The following is an 18,503-nucleotide window of genomic DNA, read 5'->3' on the forward strand; positions in this document are numbered from 1 at the left end:
TTGAATTTGCAGAACAATGCAGCAAAAGATGTTTCCTTGTATAAACAGAGAGATTGCCTCGTGCAAAGATAATTTCCAATATCCATTCGAGACTCTCATACAGTCATTCACTCACCTTTGCAAACCAGAAATCATGGAAGGTAAACAATATTTCTTTTATTACTTTCTTCCTTATTTTTCAGTTTTTTTAATATATTTCTTCTTCTTCTTCTTCTTCTTCTTCTTCTTCTTCTTCTTCTTCTTCTTCTTCTTCTTCTTCTTCTTCTTCTTCTTCTTCCTCCTCCTCCTCCTTCTTCCTTCTCTTTTTCTTTCCTCTCCTTCTCTTCTACTTTATCTTCTTCTTCCTCATCCACTTCTTCTTCCTCCTCTTTTCTTCTTCTTCTTTCCCCTCCTTCCCCTCCTCTACTTCTTCTTCCTCCTCTTCCTCCTCCTCTTCTTTTTCATCTTCCACCTCCTTCCTTCCTTCCTTCCTTCCTTCCTTCCTTCCTTTCTTCCTTCCTCCTCTCCCTACTGTTTCCTTTTCTTTTTTCTCTCCTTATTTTACTGTTTCCTGTGCCACTACCTACCCCTAATATTCCTCACCCTTGTAACAATCTCAGCAGCTTCTTTCCACTTTCTATCAAAAAATACCTTGGGAATGAAAACCCAAGTTTGATATTTCCCCAAGACACATGATGAAGGCTGGAGGGTATATCAGCAGAAACATTGTGTTAACGACAAACAAGATGAGGACAAATATCCGTCAAATGTAAATAATGATCAAAATTTTTCATACTCAAACTATGAGTTACTCACTGACAAAGATATGCTAGAAATAAGATAATTTTGAAAACTGAAGTGAAATTCTTCGATTTTTTTTTTAACTCTTTAACATTCAGATTACTTTGTCAAAAGTGATGGTTATTTATTCTCATTTTTTGAAATTTTGAGGATATAATTAGAAATATTAAATTTCTAAATATCTCATAGAGATATGTATGGTGGTGGGGCGATAGAACGGTTGTATACTGTCAATTTAACGTGACAGTAGGGGATTACACCACTGCTGTTTAGCCCTAGGAAGCATCGATGCCTCCTGATGGCTTCGTGTCGAAGGAAGCAAAAAAAAAAAAATGTGTCAAAGCCATCAGGAGGCGTCGATGCTTCCTAGGGCTAAACAGCGGTGGTGTAATCCCCTACTGTCACGTTAAATTGACAGTATACAACCGAGGATATAATTGTTTAGGTTTAAATTAACATTGTAGGGTAGGTGTGAGAGGCTGGATCTGGCTAGCTTCAACATAAGACAGGTAGAATATTTTGGCTGCATATATAACCAGTTTAAATTATATTCTGTGACAAATTTTTATTTTTCTTATTTTTTTTAATAATTTTATTTTTTTAATTATTCAGATCTGACCAACCACCATGAATGCTGGAGCAGCCACAGTGCCAACGTCACTTACGGTCTTTGCAAAGAGCTGATGCAAAGCAAGATGGAATATTATTACGACAGACATAAGGGAGATGCTATGCGTTACATCTGCGGGTAAATCTCTTTTGCAAAATAACAAGTTAAAATATTCCATAAACCATTGTTAGAAATTCAAATTAAAATATCATTTATCCAAATTGAAAAATTCCACATTCCACACAGTCTTTCAATAGGAACATGCTTCAACATATATTTAAATATCATGAATAAAACAAAGAACTCATAGAACCAGATATTATTGTCTGGACATCTAAGTAGACAATGTCGACAGAGCTTATCTAGGCTAAAAGTATGAATAGTAATTATTGCAAATAAAATGTTAATGACTTTTAATTCATTAAAAAATGCTAATTTATTGCATGAAATGTGATGTATAGCTCAGTAGATAGTAATTAGTTTGACTTTTAAACAAGCACAATTATTCCCATGTACCTTCTAATGTCAGTTTATAAACTAAAGCATGGCTATATTAAGCTTATATTCTGTGAATGAAGTTCCAAAAGGTGTGTGTGTGTGTGTGTGTGTGTGTGTGTGTACCCTCGTTGATATCTTGTGATGACTGTAAACAAGCATCACTGTCAAATAAGTGGTGTTGTGACGTTGCTCTCAGTTCCAATCTTCCATGGGAAACATGTCTGGCCATGGGGAAATGTTACCTTGTTTGGAGACAGCAGGGGTGGCAAGAAGAAGAAGAAGACGATGAAGAAGGAGGAGGAGGAGGGAACCCAACTGTATAAAACCTGCCTCAACAAGATCCTGTCTGACCCATGCAAGCATGGAAAAGTTGATATTAAAACAATGATGGTGGTGGTGGTGGTGGTGGTGATGACGATGATGACATGTCTCCCAGTTTTTAAAAGACTTACATGATATCCCTACATAACAGAAGAGGCAAATAAAAGGACTGGTATTATGAAGAGCCCTCAACACTGCCTCAAAACAATGATGTCCTACTCATACCCGCACAGAAGTTCATGTAAAAGAAAATGATGATGACGATGATCATGATGATGACAACGACGACGATGACGATGATAATGATGATGATGATATATGTATTTTTCTTTTTTTTTTTTTCATTTAGACTTATGTCTGAATTTCAACATTGTGTGAACATGATAGACTGTGAAGAAGATGCTAGAAATTTCATGGGGAATTTCTTGAGCGAAACCATGCAACCCATCAAAGAGTTCTACCAATGCAATGAGTCAAGGTACAAAGAAGCTGGTAAGTCGGTTTCATATGAATTTCTTAAATGTCTTATCCAATTAATTTCTTAAATGTCTTATCTAATTAATTTCTTAAATGTCTTATTTGATTAATTGTTTGTTCTTTTACTGGTTCAAGTGAGGGCTTGGCTTATTGGTTAAGGGGTTTGCTTCTGAAACTCATGGTTTTTGGTTCATTCCTGCTATGTGGTACCATGGGCAAGTGTCTTCTAGTATAGCCAATGTGTGTGTGTGTGTGGTGTGTGTGTGTGTGTATGTATGTATTTGTGTATATGCATGTGTGTGATTGTTTGTGTGTGTGTGTTTGCATGTGTATTTTTCTGCGTATGCACGTGTGTACATGTGTGCATGTGTGTGTATGCATGTGTGTGTATGCATGTGTGTATGCACGTGTATGTGTGCGTGTGTTTGTATGCATGTTAGTGTGTCTGCGTGTGTGTGTGTGTGTGCATGCATGTGTGTGTTTGTGTGTTTGTGTGTGAATTTGTGTGTGTATGTGTGTGTATGCATGTGTGTATGTGTGTGTATGTGTGTGTATGCATGCGTGTATGTGTGTGTATGCCTGTGTGTATGCATGCGTGTGCATGTATGTGTGTATGCATGTGTGTGCATGTATGTGTGTATGCATGTGTGTATGTATGTGTGTGTGTGTGTGTGTTTGTGTGTATGCATGCATGTATGTGTGTGCATGTGTGTGTATGTGTGCAGGTATGTGTGTGTGCATGCATACATTTCGCCTTGTCTTGACAACACGTGATAGCTGTAACCAAGTGTCACCACCACTTAAGGGATGTACTTAGCTTATATGACAACAGGTGTGCATTGATGATGAGGTGGGGGCAAATGGCTGTAGAATATCTGCTTGAACAAATTCTGTCCGACCAACGCAATCAAAAGAAAATGGAAAAAAAAAGATGATGATGGTTAACCCTTTCCCTGGGGAATGTTTTTGGAGAAAACATTTCATGTTCAGACAAATGTTTTTTTATTGCGGTTTTTTTTTGTAGTATTTTTAATGGAAATAACTTTTGTTTTCATCCATTTCCAATATTTTACTTGAAATTTTATTTTGAAGATACCATTTTCAGCAAAAACAAGATAACTTGTCTTCCCATATTTTTTCCATATTTTCTTTATTTGTGGCTTTTTTTTCCAACTTAATCATCAAAAGTAAGGGAGAATTACACATCTGTTTTACCTTTTTTTTTTAGCAATCTTTTCTTAATATATTTATTTTTCTGAGCTCAAAATCTTGGCATAATTTTCAAAAAGAAAACTAAGAAAAATCCAACAAATGCCGTAAATTGATGCATAAACTGGTCTGTTGCTGTTTTTGAAATTATATATTTTGGATGAGTTTACTCGTTGCACTCTGGAAAAGACAAATTGGATGAAGATGAGTTAACTCATCTTTGCCAGGTCAGGGGTTCTTTAACTATTGACTACTTGTAGGGAGTATCAGTAGGAAGAATCTATTTCCCATGTGCACTTCTTGTTTAATGCCCTTGTACACTCGCCACGTATCGACTACCTCTGCTGTTAGTTTCTCCATTATTCCACTACACACGTTTTGTGCTTCCATTGTTTACGCTAGGCCATTGATATGAAGCTTCTACCTCATTCTTTCGGGCATAATGAACATGGATATTTCTCTAACAGTTGCTGAGTCCTGTCTTCTTTTCTTAATCTTGGCTAAGTTTACTTTAAGAAAGCCTAGTTTACCTGTATATATATATATATATATATATATACATGCACACACATACATATATGTGTGTGTGTGAGTCCACTCTGCAGAGTGGTTGGTGTTAAGAAGGGCATCTAGCTGTAAAACCCTGCCAATACAGCCAATACAGCCACAGTAGCCTGGTGTAGTCTTCTACCTGGCTGGCTCTTGTCAAATCCTCCAACCCATGGAAAGTGGACATTAAACGATGATGATGATGAACCAAATTCGATGATTGGCACCCGTGCCAGTGGAGCGCTAACAGCTCCATCCAAGCGGGATCACTGCCAAAGCAGCTGTCTGGCTTCTGTGCCAGTGGGCATGTAAAAAGCACCATTTGAGCGTGATCATTACCAGCGTCACCTTACTGGCACTTGTGCTGGTGGCACGTGAACAAAACATTCAAAAGAGGTCATTGCCAGTGCCGCTGGACTGGCTCCTGTGCAGGTGGCATGTAAAAAACACCATTTTCGAGCATGGCCATTGCCAGTACTGCCAGACTGGCCCTCATGCCGGTGGCACATAAAAGCACCCACTACACTCTCAGAGTGGTTGGCGTTAGGAAGGGCATCCAGCTGTAGAAACTCTACCAGATCAGATTGGAGCCTGGCGCAGCCATCTGGTTCGCCAGTCCTCAGTCAAATCGTCCAACCCATGCTAGCATGGAAAGCGGACGTTAAACGATGATGATGATGATGATGATGATATATATATATGCCTGTGACCTGACACCCAATATATCCTTGATGAGTCTCCTCCCAACAACTCATGTTCTTAACACCCAGCCCTCTATTACACTTCTAACTACAACACTATCCACTCAGCTGCGGTAATTATGTGTAAGCTAAACAGTGCATATCACATCACCCACCCCTTTTGTGTTACCACTCACTCTCCCTTCTGTTTTTCATATTCATTTTCAGAATTATCCCTCACCACTTTATCTTCCAGTGAATGTCCCCTTTTCCCCTGTACACCCTCTCGGTCTGCCAATGGCAGTCCTTACTACCTCTGTTCGTCACCGGCTATTTTCTTCCCAATATATCTCTAACTTCATCCCTGGCACTGTGCATCTCTTTTGTCTCCACACACTCCAAATTTTCTGTGCTGCCACCTATTATCCCACTGACCCACACCTATTGCCTCCACCTTATCCACACTGGCCAAAACTGATGTTCATCATTGATCACATCTCCACACCCGTTCCCCATACACCACATTCACCTCTGTCTCCATCTCTGTCCATATATCACTCTCCTTTCACACTCTCGCAATTCTTTGACCAATTTTATCATATCCCACTTCTTATAAATTAAGAGAACACAGTTCTACATTTAAGTGATGAGTAATTATTTACATTATTTACATTATTTACATTTGACGGATATTTGTCTTCATCTTGTTTGTTGATAACACAATGTTTCGGCTGATATACCCTCCAGCCTTCGTCAGGTGTCTTGGGGAAATTTCGAAACAACTTTATCCCCTTAGCAACACCTGAACCAGATATTCAAGTTGTTTTATGTTCAAACCACACATATCAGGCCTTTTGCACCTATTGTACAATGTCATTCTAAGAATAATCAATCACATCATTGAAATCTCAAGGCTATGAGATAGTGGTTAATAATGTGAGCACACCAGTGGTGTATTGTAGCTACAACTGTGGTAGTAAGGTGTTAGCATAGCTGTTAATTATGTTGTTATATGACTAGCATGTTGCAGCTAATATTTAATTCTTTATTGCCCACAAGGGGCTAAACATAGAGAGGACAATCAAAGAATTTGAACTCAGAACGTAGCGGCAGATGAAATACCTATTTCTTTACTACCCACAAGGGGCTAAACACAGAAGGGACAAACAAAGACAGACATACGGATTATGTTGATTACATCGACCCCAGTGTGTAACTGGTACTTAATTTATCGACCCCGAAAGAATGAAAGGCAAAATAAACCTTGGCAGAATTTTAACTCAGAACATAACGGCAAGACAAAATACCGCTAAGCATTTTGCCCGGCATGCTAACGATTCTGCCAGCTCGCCACCCTCAGCTCACCTGTTACAGCTAATATTGCATTTGCAAAAGTAGCAGTGTAACAGTTGATAATGTTGGTGTAGTAGTTACATAGTGTAGCTGTTACTACAGTAGAGGCTCTGAGTTACTGATTAATAATACTCTTTTACTCTTTTACTTGTTTTAGTCATTTGACTGTGGCCATGCTGGAGCACTGCCTTTAGTCAAGGAAATCGACCCTAGGACTTATTCTTTGTAAGCCTAGTACTTATTCTATCGGTATCTTTTGCTGAACCACCATCGGCTGTCAAGTGATATTGAAGAGACAAACACATACACACACACATATATACATTATATATATATATATATATATATGCACGATGAGCTTTTTCCAGTTTCTGTCTACCAAATCCACTCACAAAACTTTGGTCAGGCCGAGGCTATAGTAGAAGACACTTGCCCAAGGTGCCACCCAGTGGGACTGAACCCAGGACCATGTGGCTGGTAAACAAGCTACTTACCACACAGCCGCTCCTATAACATTCATATGTTGTAGTAATTATCAAAACAATGGGATAAAAATAAGAACTTGTGAGTGCTAAAGGGTCAGATAAGTTTTAACTCTTATGATGATCTCATCAGTGAGGTCATAAAAGTTTGCTGTATTTGTTAAAATAATGTTAAGAGTATCATTAAATGAATATACAAGATTTTTAAAGTGGTTTGTGTATGAAAATAAAATTGCTTAAAGAACAGATTACTCAGAGATGACAGCTTTATAAAGACCAAACAATAAAGTTATTATCATTATTATATTATTATTATTATTATTATTATTATTATTATTATTATTATTATTATTATTATTATATCATTATTATTATTATTATTATTCAGGTCACTACCGGGAATCAAACTCTTTGGGTTTGTAGCCCATGCTCTTAACCACTTCGCCATAAGCCCGTGGGCAATTGTGGAATGACTTTCTTTTAGGTCTTATAAATCTAATATTTTCCTATCCTTCCTTAATACTGGTTCCCATATACTATTCATATCTGTACTCGGTCTGCTTAGGAGGTTATTGTGTCCTAGCATATGTGCTGCTTCTTTTAGTTTTCGTATTTTCCAGTGGTGTTCTCTGTCTATTATTTTAACTTCATCCCATAGTGGTTAAGAGCACAGGCTACTATCCCCAAGATTCCGAGTTCAATTCCGGGCAGTGACCTGAATAATAATAATAATAATAATAATAATAATAATAATAATAATAATAATATAATAATAATAATAATAATAATAATAATAATAATAATAATGTTAAAGACTGTGTATCAAACTCGAGAGCTTAATGAGATACTCAGCCCAAAGTAAGGAAACCTTGCTAGTGACAGTTAGGAACAAGGGAATATTGAGAGTAGAGAAAAAGGGGGAAACAAAAGAAGTAGGAAAAGGATATGAAGAAGAATGGACAACACAATCAATTGCATGTAGACACAGCAAACGTTGCTTGAAAAAATAGGTGAGATTGGCTAAAGAAAGGAAACCACCCTTCCTCCCATTACCAAAAAAAAGACCAAGAGCACTATACTGGCAGCACAAGACCAAGCTTTGGTCACGAACTGGATCAACCTTAGGAATGAGCAAGTGTCTCCGCTGTGCTGCATATGCAATAGAGTAGATGAAACCATTCCCCATATCACAAACGAAGGCCCTAGACTTGCCCAAAACCACTACAAGTTGTGGCAACATGACCAAGTAGTGAAAGTGCTACACTGGAAACTGTGCAAAAAATGGGGGCTAGAGATGCAAGACGTGGTATGAGCGCAAATCCCAGAGAGTAACAGAGTTGGAGACAATCAAAATCCTCTGGGATTTCCCAATCCAAACAGATCAGGTGCTAGAGTGCAACAGACTGGACCTAGTGGTAGTGAACAAGGTGCACCATACGTGCATGCCCCTTTGACCCACGAATAGTCAAGAAGGAAGGCAAAAAGATAGATAGATACAACCCTATTAAGTACAAAATACCCTAGCTTTTTGAAAATGAAGAAGGTGGAGATAGTGCCAATTATTGCTGGGTCCTTGGGAACAGTATCAGAGGGTATCAAGGGAAATATAAAGGAAATTGGAATAGAGTGTCCAGTAGAACTGTTACAAAATATTTGCCTCCTTTGCACATCCAGAATAATTAGGAAAGTATTAGAGAGCTGAAAAGAACAGATAGCATGATACTGTAGGCTGCAGGTAGCAAGCCTGCTACACATGCAAGACTCCAGGAGCTCTGACAAAACCTGTTATAAAGAGAAATAATAATAATAATAATAATAATAATAATAATAATAATAATAATAATAATGGTTTCAAATTGTTGTGTCCTAGCATATTTTCCAGTGGCGTTCTCTGTCTTTATAATAACTTCATCCCACAGGGGAAATTATAATAAGACATGTGATATTCATTTGATATCCTATAAAAGACTGATTTGGATTAACGAGATAATATTGTTCTGTGCCTGTTAAGCAAAGGTAGTGTAAAATTCATAAATCTTATATAAGTCAGTAAGTTTCAAAAAAAGGTTCTAATTAATTCATAAATGCTGACTGGAATTACCAATGATCATAAATACATATACAAAGAATCGAATCATGGGAGAGAAACAATCTAGAGGAAATTCAAGGTTTAGCTAAAAAGTGCAGCTAAACTGGATGATATTACTCTAGGAGGGGGTATATATGAGCAACATTTGCAAAAATTAGCAAATCTAAAAATTATACAAAGAGGCAGAGGCAAGTGTGTGACACTTTGTGAAGACCTGTTGAGGCAGATGTGCATACCTTCCTTCTTATGACACTTATGAAGACCTGTTGAGGCAAGTGTGTGACACTTGTGAAGACCTGTTGAGGCAGAGGCAAGTGTGTGACACTTTGTGAAGACCTGTTGAGGCAGAGGCAAGTGTGTGACACTTGTGAAGACCTGTTGAGGCAAGTGAAAATCAAACCAAATCAAAATAGATGAACATCAATGGAATTTGTATCTTTGTGGTACCAGTACCGGTGGCACACAAGAAAACCATCCGAACGTGGCCGTAGCCAGTACCGCATCGACTGGCCTCTGTGATGTGGGCACATAACAAACACCATCCGATCGTGGTGGCCCCTACCTGGGACGTAGTCAGTCCACCTGTGCATACCTTCCTTCTTGTGACACTTGTGAAGACCTGTTGAGGCAAGTGAAAATCAACAAATCAAAAAATCAAAAACAAATCAAAATAGATGAACATCAATGGAATCTGTATCTCTGTGGTACCAGTGCCGGTGGCACACAAGAAAACCATCCGAACGTGGCTGTAGCCAGTACCGCATCGACTGGCCTCCGTGCTGTGGGCACATAACAAACGCCATCCGATCGTGGCCGTTCGCCAGCCTCATCTGGCACCTGTCCGAAGACCCGGCAAGACTAGTCAGGCCATAGCCCGTGGCCCCTTCCTGGGACGTAGTCAGTCCACCTGTGCATACCTTCCTTCTTATGACACTTGTGAAGACCTGTTGAGGCAAGTGATAATAATAATAATAATCATAATCAAATCAAATCAAAACAAATCAAAATAGATGAACATCAATGGAAGTTGTATCTTTGTGGTACCAATGCCGGTGGCACACAAGAAAACCATCCGAGCGTGGCGGTAGCCAGTACCACATCGACTGGCCTCCGTGCTGTGGGCACGTAACAAACACCATCCGATCGTGACCGTTCGCCAGCCTCATCTGGCACCTGTGTTGGTGGCACATAAAAACACCATCCAAAGACCCGGCAAGACTAGTCAGGCCATAACCCGTGGCCCCTACCTGGGACGTAGTCAGTCCACCTGTGCATACCTTCCTTCTTATGACACTTGTGAAAACCTGTTGAGGCAAGTATGTGACACTTGTGAAGACCTGTTGAGGCAAGTGTGTGACACTTGTGAAGACCTGTTGAGGCAAGTGAAAATCAAACCAAATCAAAATAGATGAACATCAATGGAATTTGTATCTTTGTGGTACCAGTGCCGGTGGCACACAAGAAAACCATCCGAACATGGCCGTAGCCAGTACTGCATCGACTGGCCTCCGTGCTGTGGGCACGTAACAAACACCATCCGATCGTGGCCGTTCGCCAGCCTCATCTGGCACTTGTGTCGGTGGCACATAAAAACACCATCCGAGCGTGGCCGTCTGCCAGCCTCGTCTGGCACCTGTGTCGGTGGCACATAAAAAACACCATCCGAGCGTGGCCATTTGCCAGCCTCGTCTGGCACCTGTGTCGGTGGCACATAAAATCACCCACTACACTCTCGGAGTGGTTGGCGTTAGGAAGGGCATCCAGCTGTAGAAACACTGCCAGATCTGACTAGCCTGGTGCAGCCTTCGGGCTCCCCAGACTCCAGTTGAACCGTCCAACCCATGCTAGCATGGAAAGCGGACGTTAAATGATGATGATGATGATGATTGATGAAAGAGGCCAAGATGTAAAGTAGGTTGAAGTAGTAAAACAAGAGTAGAATGAGGATGATAAGGAAGAAATTAAAAGACATTAAGTGCCATAAAAAATAACATAAATCTCAAAAGATTACTTGAAAGATTTATTTATTTTTGGCCTCTTAACATATTTCATCTTAGCTGTGTAAAAGGTCAACCTAGATTTTATTTAGATTATATATTACTCTTTACTCTTTACTCTTTTACTTGTTTCAGTCATTTGACTGCGGCCATGCTGGAGCACCGCCTTTAGTCGAGCAAATCGACCCCACAACTTATTCTTTGTAAGCCCAGTACTTATTCTATCGGTCTCTTTTGCCGAACCGCTAAGTGACGGGGACGTAAACACACCAGCATCGGTTGTCAAGCAATGCTAGGAGGACAAACACAGACTCACAAACACACACACACATACATATATACGACAGGCTTCTTTCAGTTTCCATCTACCAAATCCACTCACAAGGCATTGGTCGGCCCGGGGCTGTAGCAGAAGACACTTGCCCAAGATGCCACGCAGTGGGACTGAACCCGGAACCATGTCGTTGGTTAGCAAGCTACTTACCACACAGCCACTCCTGCGCCTATATTTTTTTTTATCTTTACTTTCATTTGACCAACACTATAATTTCTATAAGGATTTTCTTTGCTGTTTTCTCAGTCCCTCACCACAGCAGACAACATGAAGGTCACAGTGTCTTTGTTATTGTTGGTATTATTGTTGTTATTGCTATTAATGTGATGAGTTTTTTTGGTTTGTTATTCCTAAGGACTACCCATCACCAGAATGCCATTATTTGATTGCTGGAAAGCATTGTATATCTTTGGGATGTTACATTCAGAAAAACCAAGCAGTTCTTGGATGTACTTTACTCCATAAAGCACCCACAGACAATTGTTGTTGAACAATATTCAAATATTTAGCAATTATCAAGAGTAGTCTTATATAATGACATATGAATATGAACCTGACAACATAAAGCTGATGTGGGATATAAAAACATATACTGTGATCCACTTTTAAAGCCTGTTAACTTCCATCCTCATGTTCTGTGTTTTCAGTCGTGTTTGTTTGTTTATTTGTGGACAAGATATCTCAAGAACCGCTTGATGGATTTGGTTGAAATTTTCAGGGATGTTTGGCGTCATGACTGGCACAAACTGATTAGATTTTGGGATCAATCCAGTACCGGACAAGGATTCTGGATTATTTTTCCTGCTTTTTCTTTTACTTAATTTTTGAGAGTGGTCAGGTTCATTTTTAGTATTCTCACTTGTGAGTGCAGTCGAGTTTATTTCAAGTATTCTCATCTTAAAAATCATCTCTGGCTGATCGTTGAGAGGATGTTGGTGTTGCCTTGGTAGAGGCTTGTCACTCTCTCAGTGCTCTTCTTATTGTTATTAAACTTTACATTCTGAATTCAAATTCCACCATAGTCGAGTTAGCCTTTCATCCTTTGAGTGTCGATAAAATAAGCACAACTCAAGCACAGGAGTTGATATAATTGACATCCCCCTCCCTTCAAATATTGCTGACCTTGTTGAAAACATTTGCCCAAGATACTGCGCAGTTGAATTGAACTCAAAACCACATGGTTGCAAAACAAACTTCTTAACTAGAAAGCTAAGCCTGCATCTAACATTGTGGCTTTATAGTTTCTTCCATAAACCACTTCCTGCTTCTTGCCACTACAACACTCTTACGCATAGACAACTATCACCTGCCACACACATCGTCCTGTTATGGTTTCTGTCAAATTTTTGTCAGAGTTTTTGCACTTTAGTTAAACTTGTGGCAATTAAAATATCACAAAAGAACATACTTATTACAAGGCCTGTCAAGTATACCACTTCAGGATTTTAGATTCAAACATTGAGAGTAGGGTGGGTGGGCCATAAGGTTGGTTTTTATGGTTCACACACACACGCACAAATACACTCAAAAGCATGCATGTATATATGAAGCTACAAACAAGAGGAAAAGGTACTCAAGACAGAAGTAATTTATGAATATTTATTGTAGTGGTATGATCATTCAATGTAGAATGTGTTTGCACATACATGCTTCCGGTCTTTCAAAATGTGACCTCGTGTGTACCGTTGATGATTTTTTTCCTCTGTCTTCCCTTCTCTGGATCTTTCCTTTTCCTATGTTTCCGAGGAAGAGCTCCGCTCAAAACATTAAACCCTCCTTCTTCCCTTCTTTCCTGAGCGTCCAATAATACTATATTTGTTCCACGTCCTCGTGTTGTGTTTTTTTGTGTTTTCTTGTTTGGATTAACTATATATATATATATATATATATATATATATATATATATATATACTCTTTTTTTTTTACTCTTTTACTTGTTTCAGTCATTTGACTATGGCCATGCTGGAGCACTGCCTTTAGTCAAGCAAATCGACCCCAGAGCATATTCTTTGTAAGCCTAGTACTTATTCTATCGGTTTCTTTTGCCAAACCGCATTGTTATGGGGATGTAAACACACCAGCATCGGTTGTCAAGCAATGCTGGGGCGGGGGACAAACACAGACACACAAACATATATATATCTTCAAAGGTTGACTAATAATATATGTGTGTGTGTGTGTGTGTGTGTGTGAGCTGGAATATCTTTGATCATAGACCTGCTTAATTAGGACTAACCTGATGGACACTAAACAACAACAACAACAGCCACATAGCCTGGGCTGTGGATGTCCTCAGTTGGATAGCCATTGAAGGGATTGTACTTGTAATTTAAAAGTCACACTGATTCTGTCTGAAAATTACATTAAGAGTACATGTATATGTGGGATACTCAACCATTTCCATATCAATTCAATCAGTAAGTCATTCAGTTGACCAAATGACTGGACACTTAGTTTCAAAACTGATGGCAAATCATAAGACAATTGATTTATTCAGTCATATGAGTGGCTGTGTGGTCAGCAGCTTGCTTACCAAACACATGGCTCCGGGTTCAGTCCCACTGTGTGGCACCTGGAGCAAGTGTCTTCTACTATAGCCTCGGGCTGGCCAAAGTCTTGTGAGTGGATTTCACAAGAGATGACACAGGTGGTAGTTTCCCATATATTTGCATTTTGGTTGGATGGCGCTTCCACGAGAGGTTTTGAGCTCTCATAAGGAGGCCAGGGTAGGTTCCATCCAACCGCCTCTCAAGGACATACAAGATAATGCAATCTTGATAAAAAAAAAAACCACTGCATAAAAAAACACGTTGGTTACAACGAGGATGCTTTTGATCGTAGGCTGATTCAATCTGGACTGACCTGGAACTAAACAGAAGCAATAAAAAACAACAACAACAGATGGTTCCAAGATGGACATTTACAAGATGGAAGACTAAAGATTTACCAAGATTAAAGATAACGGTCTGTGAGTTATTTACATGGCCAGCATGAAGCAAGCTCTATTCAGATTTCTCATACTGACCTTGTGAATATCTGACGTATCGTTAAATCTTCATCATCCTCTCCGGTTGCGACTAAATTCCTACAGCAATGATAAACAAGATAAAAATATTGGTGTAAAGTAATCTTTTGGATTAGACATTTTAAAACATGTCTGAATCTTTCAGAATTATATCAGATACCATTTTAAGTTTAACATGTAATGTCTGAACATTTAAGCTCAACACAAAATGTTTTTTTAAAGTTTAACAGACAATACTTTTACCTTATTTACATTTGGCGGATATTTGTCACCATCTTGTTGTATACCCTCCAGCCTTCATCAGGTGTCTTGGGGAAATTTCGAACCTGGGTTCTCATTCCTAAGGTATTTTACGATGTTATTATGATCGGGACCCCCTTCGGTCACGACACTGACCATGGGATTGCACCTAGAAAGTTACCCTCCTAGTCACAAGTCTGGGCATGGTTGTTTATGGAAGACCAGCAGTCGCCCATGCATACCGGCCTCCCCTCTCCACGCCACCAGTGTTATCCAAGGGAAAGGCAAAGGCCGATACAGCTTGGCACTCGTGACGTCGCGACTCATTTCTACAGCTGAGTGAACTGGAGCAACGTGAAATAAAGTGTCTTGCTCAAGAACACAACATGCAGCCCGGTCCGGGATTCGAGCTCACAACCTCACGATCGTAAGCTCGACGCTCTAACCACTGAGCCATGCGCCTTCACTGTTATTATGGCTATTATTATTATTATTATTATCATTATTATTCTATGTTTGACTTTTGCTTTACATTTGCACAAGCTGGCTCCACATCTCACCCAGAGACCTCAGGAGACAAGTTGGAAGTTCACTTGTCATTATTATTATTATTATTATTATTATTATTATTATTATTATTATTATTATTATTATTATTGTTATTATTATTATTATTATCATTATCATTATTATTGTTATTATTATTATTCAGGTCACTGCTTGGAATCGATCTCGGAATCTTGGGGTTAGTAGCCTGCGCTCTTAACCACTACACCATATGCCCATAGTCATGTGAGTGGGTTTTGGTAGATGGAAACTGGAAGGAATCCATTGTGTGTATGGTGGGGTGTTTGCACATATACCTTTGCCTGAACATGATGCCCACAGGCATATGGCATAGTGGTTAAGTGTGCTGGTTACTAACCCCAAGATTCCGAGTTTGATTCCAAGCAGTGACCTGAATAATAATAATAATAATGATAATAATAATAATAATAATAATAATAATAATAATAATAATATAATAATAATAATAATAATAACATCAAAAAATACCTCAGGAATAAGAACCCAGGTTCGAAATTTCCCCAAGACACCTGATGAAGGCTGGAGGGTATATCAGCCGAAACGTTGTGTTAACAACAAAGAAGATGAGGACAAATATCCATCAAATGTAAATAATGTAAATAATGTACATAATTCCTCATCTCTTGAATATAGAACAGTACTTTTACCCTTTTCCTACCACCCAGCCTGAAACTGTTCCTAGATCTCTGATATAAATTTCCTATTTTTAAGTGATCTAAAATTAAAACCTTTCATCAAAATTTAATCTTGGTTTATGTTCTAAAAACCAGTTTAATAATGGTAAACCACTTATGATCAGAATCTTCCTGTAATAATCCTTCCCCACCTTCGTCCATCCAAAAATTGTAATCCCTTCCACATAAAACTTCCACAATATAATAATCCCTTCCCTCTAAATCTGTTATGCTGTAACTCACCTCCATTTTCTAAAACCTCTGTAATATAATTTCTTTCCCTTTCGATACCAATCTGCCTGAAACCATTCCTGGTCCTATGACACAAACTTTCTGTCTTGAAGTGATTTAAATTAATAACCTTCCATTTAAATTTCATGTTCATTTTATGTTCCAAGCACAGCTTAATAATGATAAAGTGATTTTACAAAATTCTTCGTTAATTTCAAAGTTAATTGCTACGAAGGAAATGTGTTTCAACAGAGATGGAGTAATAAAAGCATTAACATACAGAATCTGAAAAATTAATTCACAATATATTATAATGTCTAAGGTTTAACATACAGTACTTTAACCACAACTAGCAGTATTGCCCAACGTTGCTTGGGTTTGTAAGGGAAATAACTATATAAGCATTTTTAGAGAGTTATAGCCAAAAAATAGCAAAAAAATGCATTAAAAATGGAAAAAAAATTATGGTAAATTTTTTTTTAAATCGTTGACTCATCGTAGACATTTTTAGAGAGTTACTTCCCTTATATAATAGCGAAAAAAATGCATTAAAATGGAAAAAAATGATGGTAAATTTTTTTTAAATCGTAGACTCATCATAGACGTGCGCTAATACCCAGAAGGGCTCGATATGAATCACGACTATAAGATACCCGGTTTTGGTTAAACTGCACCGCAAAATGAGGGAGTAGTTAGGAATCTAAATCGTAGGAGACAGACACACAACCTTACTTTTATATATAAAGATATCTAAACAATAGAATGTCTTAACATGAGGTGCCTTAAAAGACCATGTCTTTAAGTTTAACATGCAATGTGTTTAATGTAAAATGGCTGGAGTGTATTATATGTCTGACGTTGAAGGTATGTCTTACATTTTATGTTTAACAAACCCAACCACCCACATAAGAGAATATTTATTATAAGCTGGAATTTGTATTTCATTTATGAAAATCTGGAAGGTAGGAGGCTGGATTAGATGCTGGAATAACAGGTGCAGGCACAGTGATATACCAGCCTCAGCATTCAATCCACAGGAAAAGAGAAGCTGGCAAAAAAAAAAAAAACAAACTTATAGGCGCAGGAGTGGCTGTGTAGTAAGTAGCTTGCTAACCAACCACATGGTTCCGGGTTCAGTCCCACTGCGTGGCATCTTGGGCAAGTGTCTTCTGCTATAGCCCCGGGCCGACCAATGCCTTGTGAGTGGATTTGGTAGACGGAAACTGAAAGAAGCCTGTCGTATATATGTATATATATATAAGTGTGTGTGTATATGTTTGTGTGTCTGTGTTTGTCCCCCTAGCATTGCTTGAAAACCGATGCTGGTGTGTTTACGTCCCCGTCACTTAGCGGTTTGGCAAAAGAGACCGGTAGAATAAGTACTGGGCTTACAAAGAATAAGTCCCGGGGTCGATTTGCTCGACTAAAGGCGGTGCTCCAGCATGGCCACAGTCAAATGACTGAAACAAGTAAAAGAGTAAAAGAGTAAAGAGTATCATCTCCGGTTCAGTTTCTGTGCCTATCTTCACCTATGGTCATGAATGTTGGGTAACCACTAGAAGATCATGATCCTGAATAGAAGAGAGTGAAATGGGGGTTCTCCAAAGGGCCTCTGGGGAAGTGATATTTGACTGGGTGTGCAGCTTGGAGATCAGGAAGTCTCTCCAGGTCAAGCCACTACTTCTCTGTATTGATAGGTCGCAGCTCCAGAACTACATAGATGTAATTAGAATGTCACAGGGAAGAATCACATGGTGGATTCTTCAAGCAGAGTCAAGTGGCAGGAGACCAAGAATGAGACGGTTGGATAATATCCATTGTTTCAGTTGGTCATGCTTAGAAATCCAGACAGAAAATATAATAATACCTGCTTCTAGGAACAGGAAAAAAAATGGATGGCTGGAGGTTCTTTTCTCCAACAATGACCTATTCTTAATGAAATGCTGCTTTGTAATCCATATTTCTGACCAAATGTTGTTTATTTGTTTTAATTAGTATTGAAAATTGGAGGAAATTTAGTAAAATGAAAATCTTTCTGCATTTGTATATGGATGTCATCCTCTCTGACTGAATAGTTTCCATGCTTGCATGGGTCAGAATAGAATTTGCTGCGGCAGATATTCTATGACCAGATGTCACTGGGAACAAACAAACTTGTTTGTATTATGATGATGGTGATGATGATGATGATGACGATGCTCATTTATAACCATCATGTAATGTCCAGATAAGAGTACACGCAAGCATATACACATACATATACATGTATATATATATATATATATATATATATATATATATATATATATATATATATATATATTATATATATATGTATGTATGTATGTGTGTATGCATGTATGTAT

At 38.6% G+C, this 18,503-nt stretch overlaps 1 protein-coding gene across 1 annotated transcript in view; it reads left to right on the top strand.

Annotated features, from left to right (window-relative positions):
* LOC118766522 overlaps window positions 1-18,503 on the top strand; it is a 71,914-nt gene that overhangs the window by 43,997 nt on the left and 9,414 nt on the right. Inside the window, exons 7-9 of the mRNA XM_036509927.1 lie at window positions 13-140; window positions 1,393-1,528; window positions 2,559-2,701. Coding sequence (XP_036365820.1) covers window positions 13-140; window positions 1,393-1,528; window positions 2,559-2,701 — 407 coding nt within the window. The remainder of the gene's footprint in view (window positions 1-12; window positions 141-1,392; window positions 1,529-2,558; window positions 2,702-18,503) is intronic.

Source organism: Octopus sinensis, linkage group LG16 (genome assembly GCF_006345805.1).
Source record: "Octopus sinensis linkage group LG16, ASM634580v1, whole genome shotgun sequence".
Classification (NCBI taxonomy): domain Eukaryota; kingdom Metazoa; phylum Mollusca; class Cephalopoda; order Octopoda; family Octopodidae; genus Octopus; species Octopus sinensis.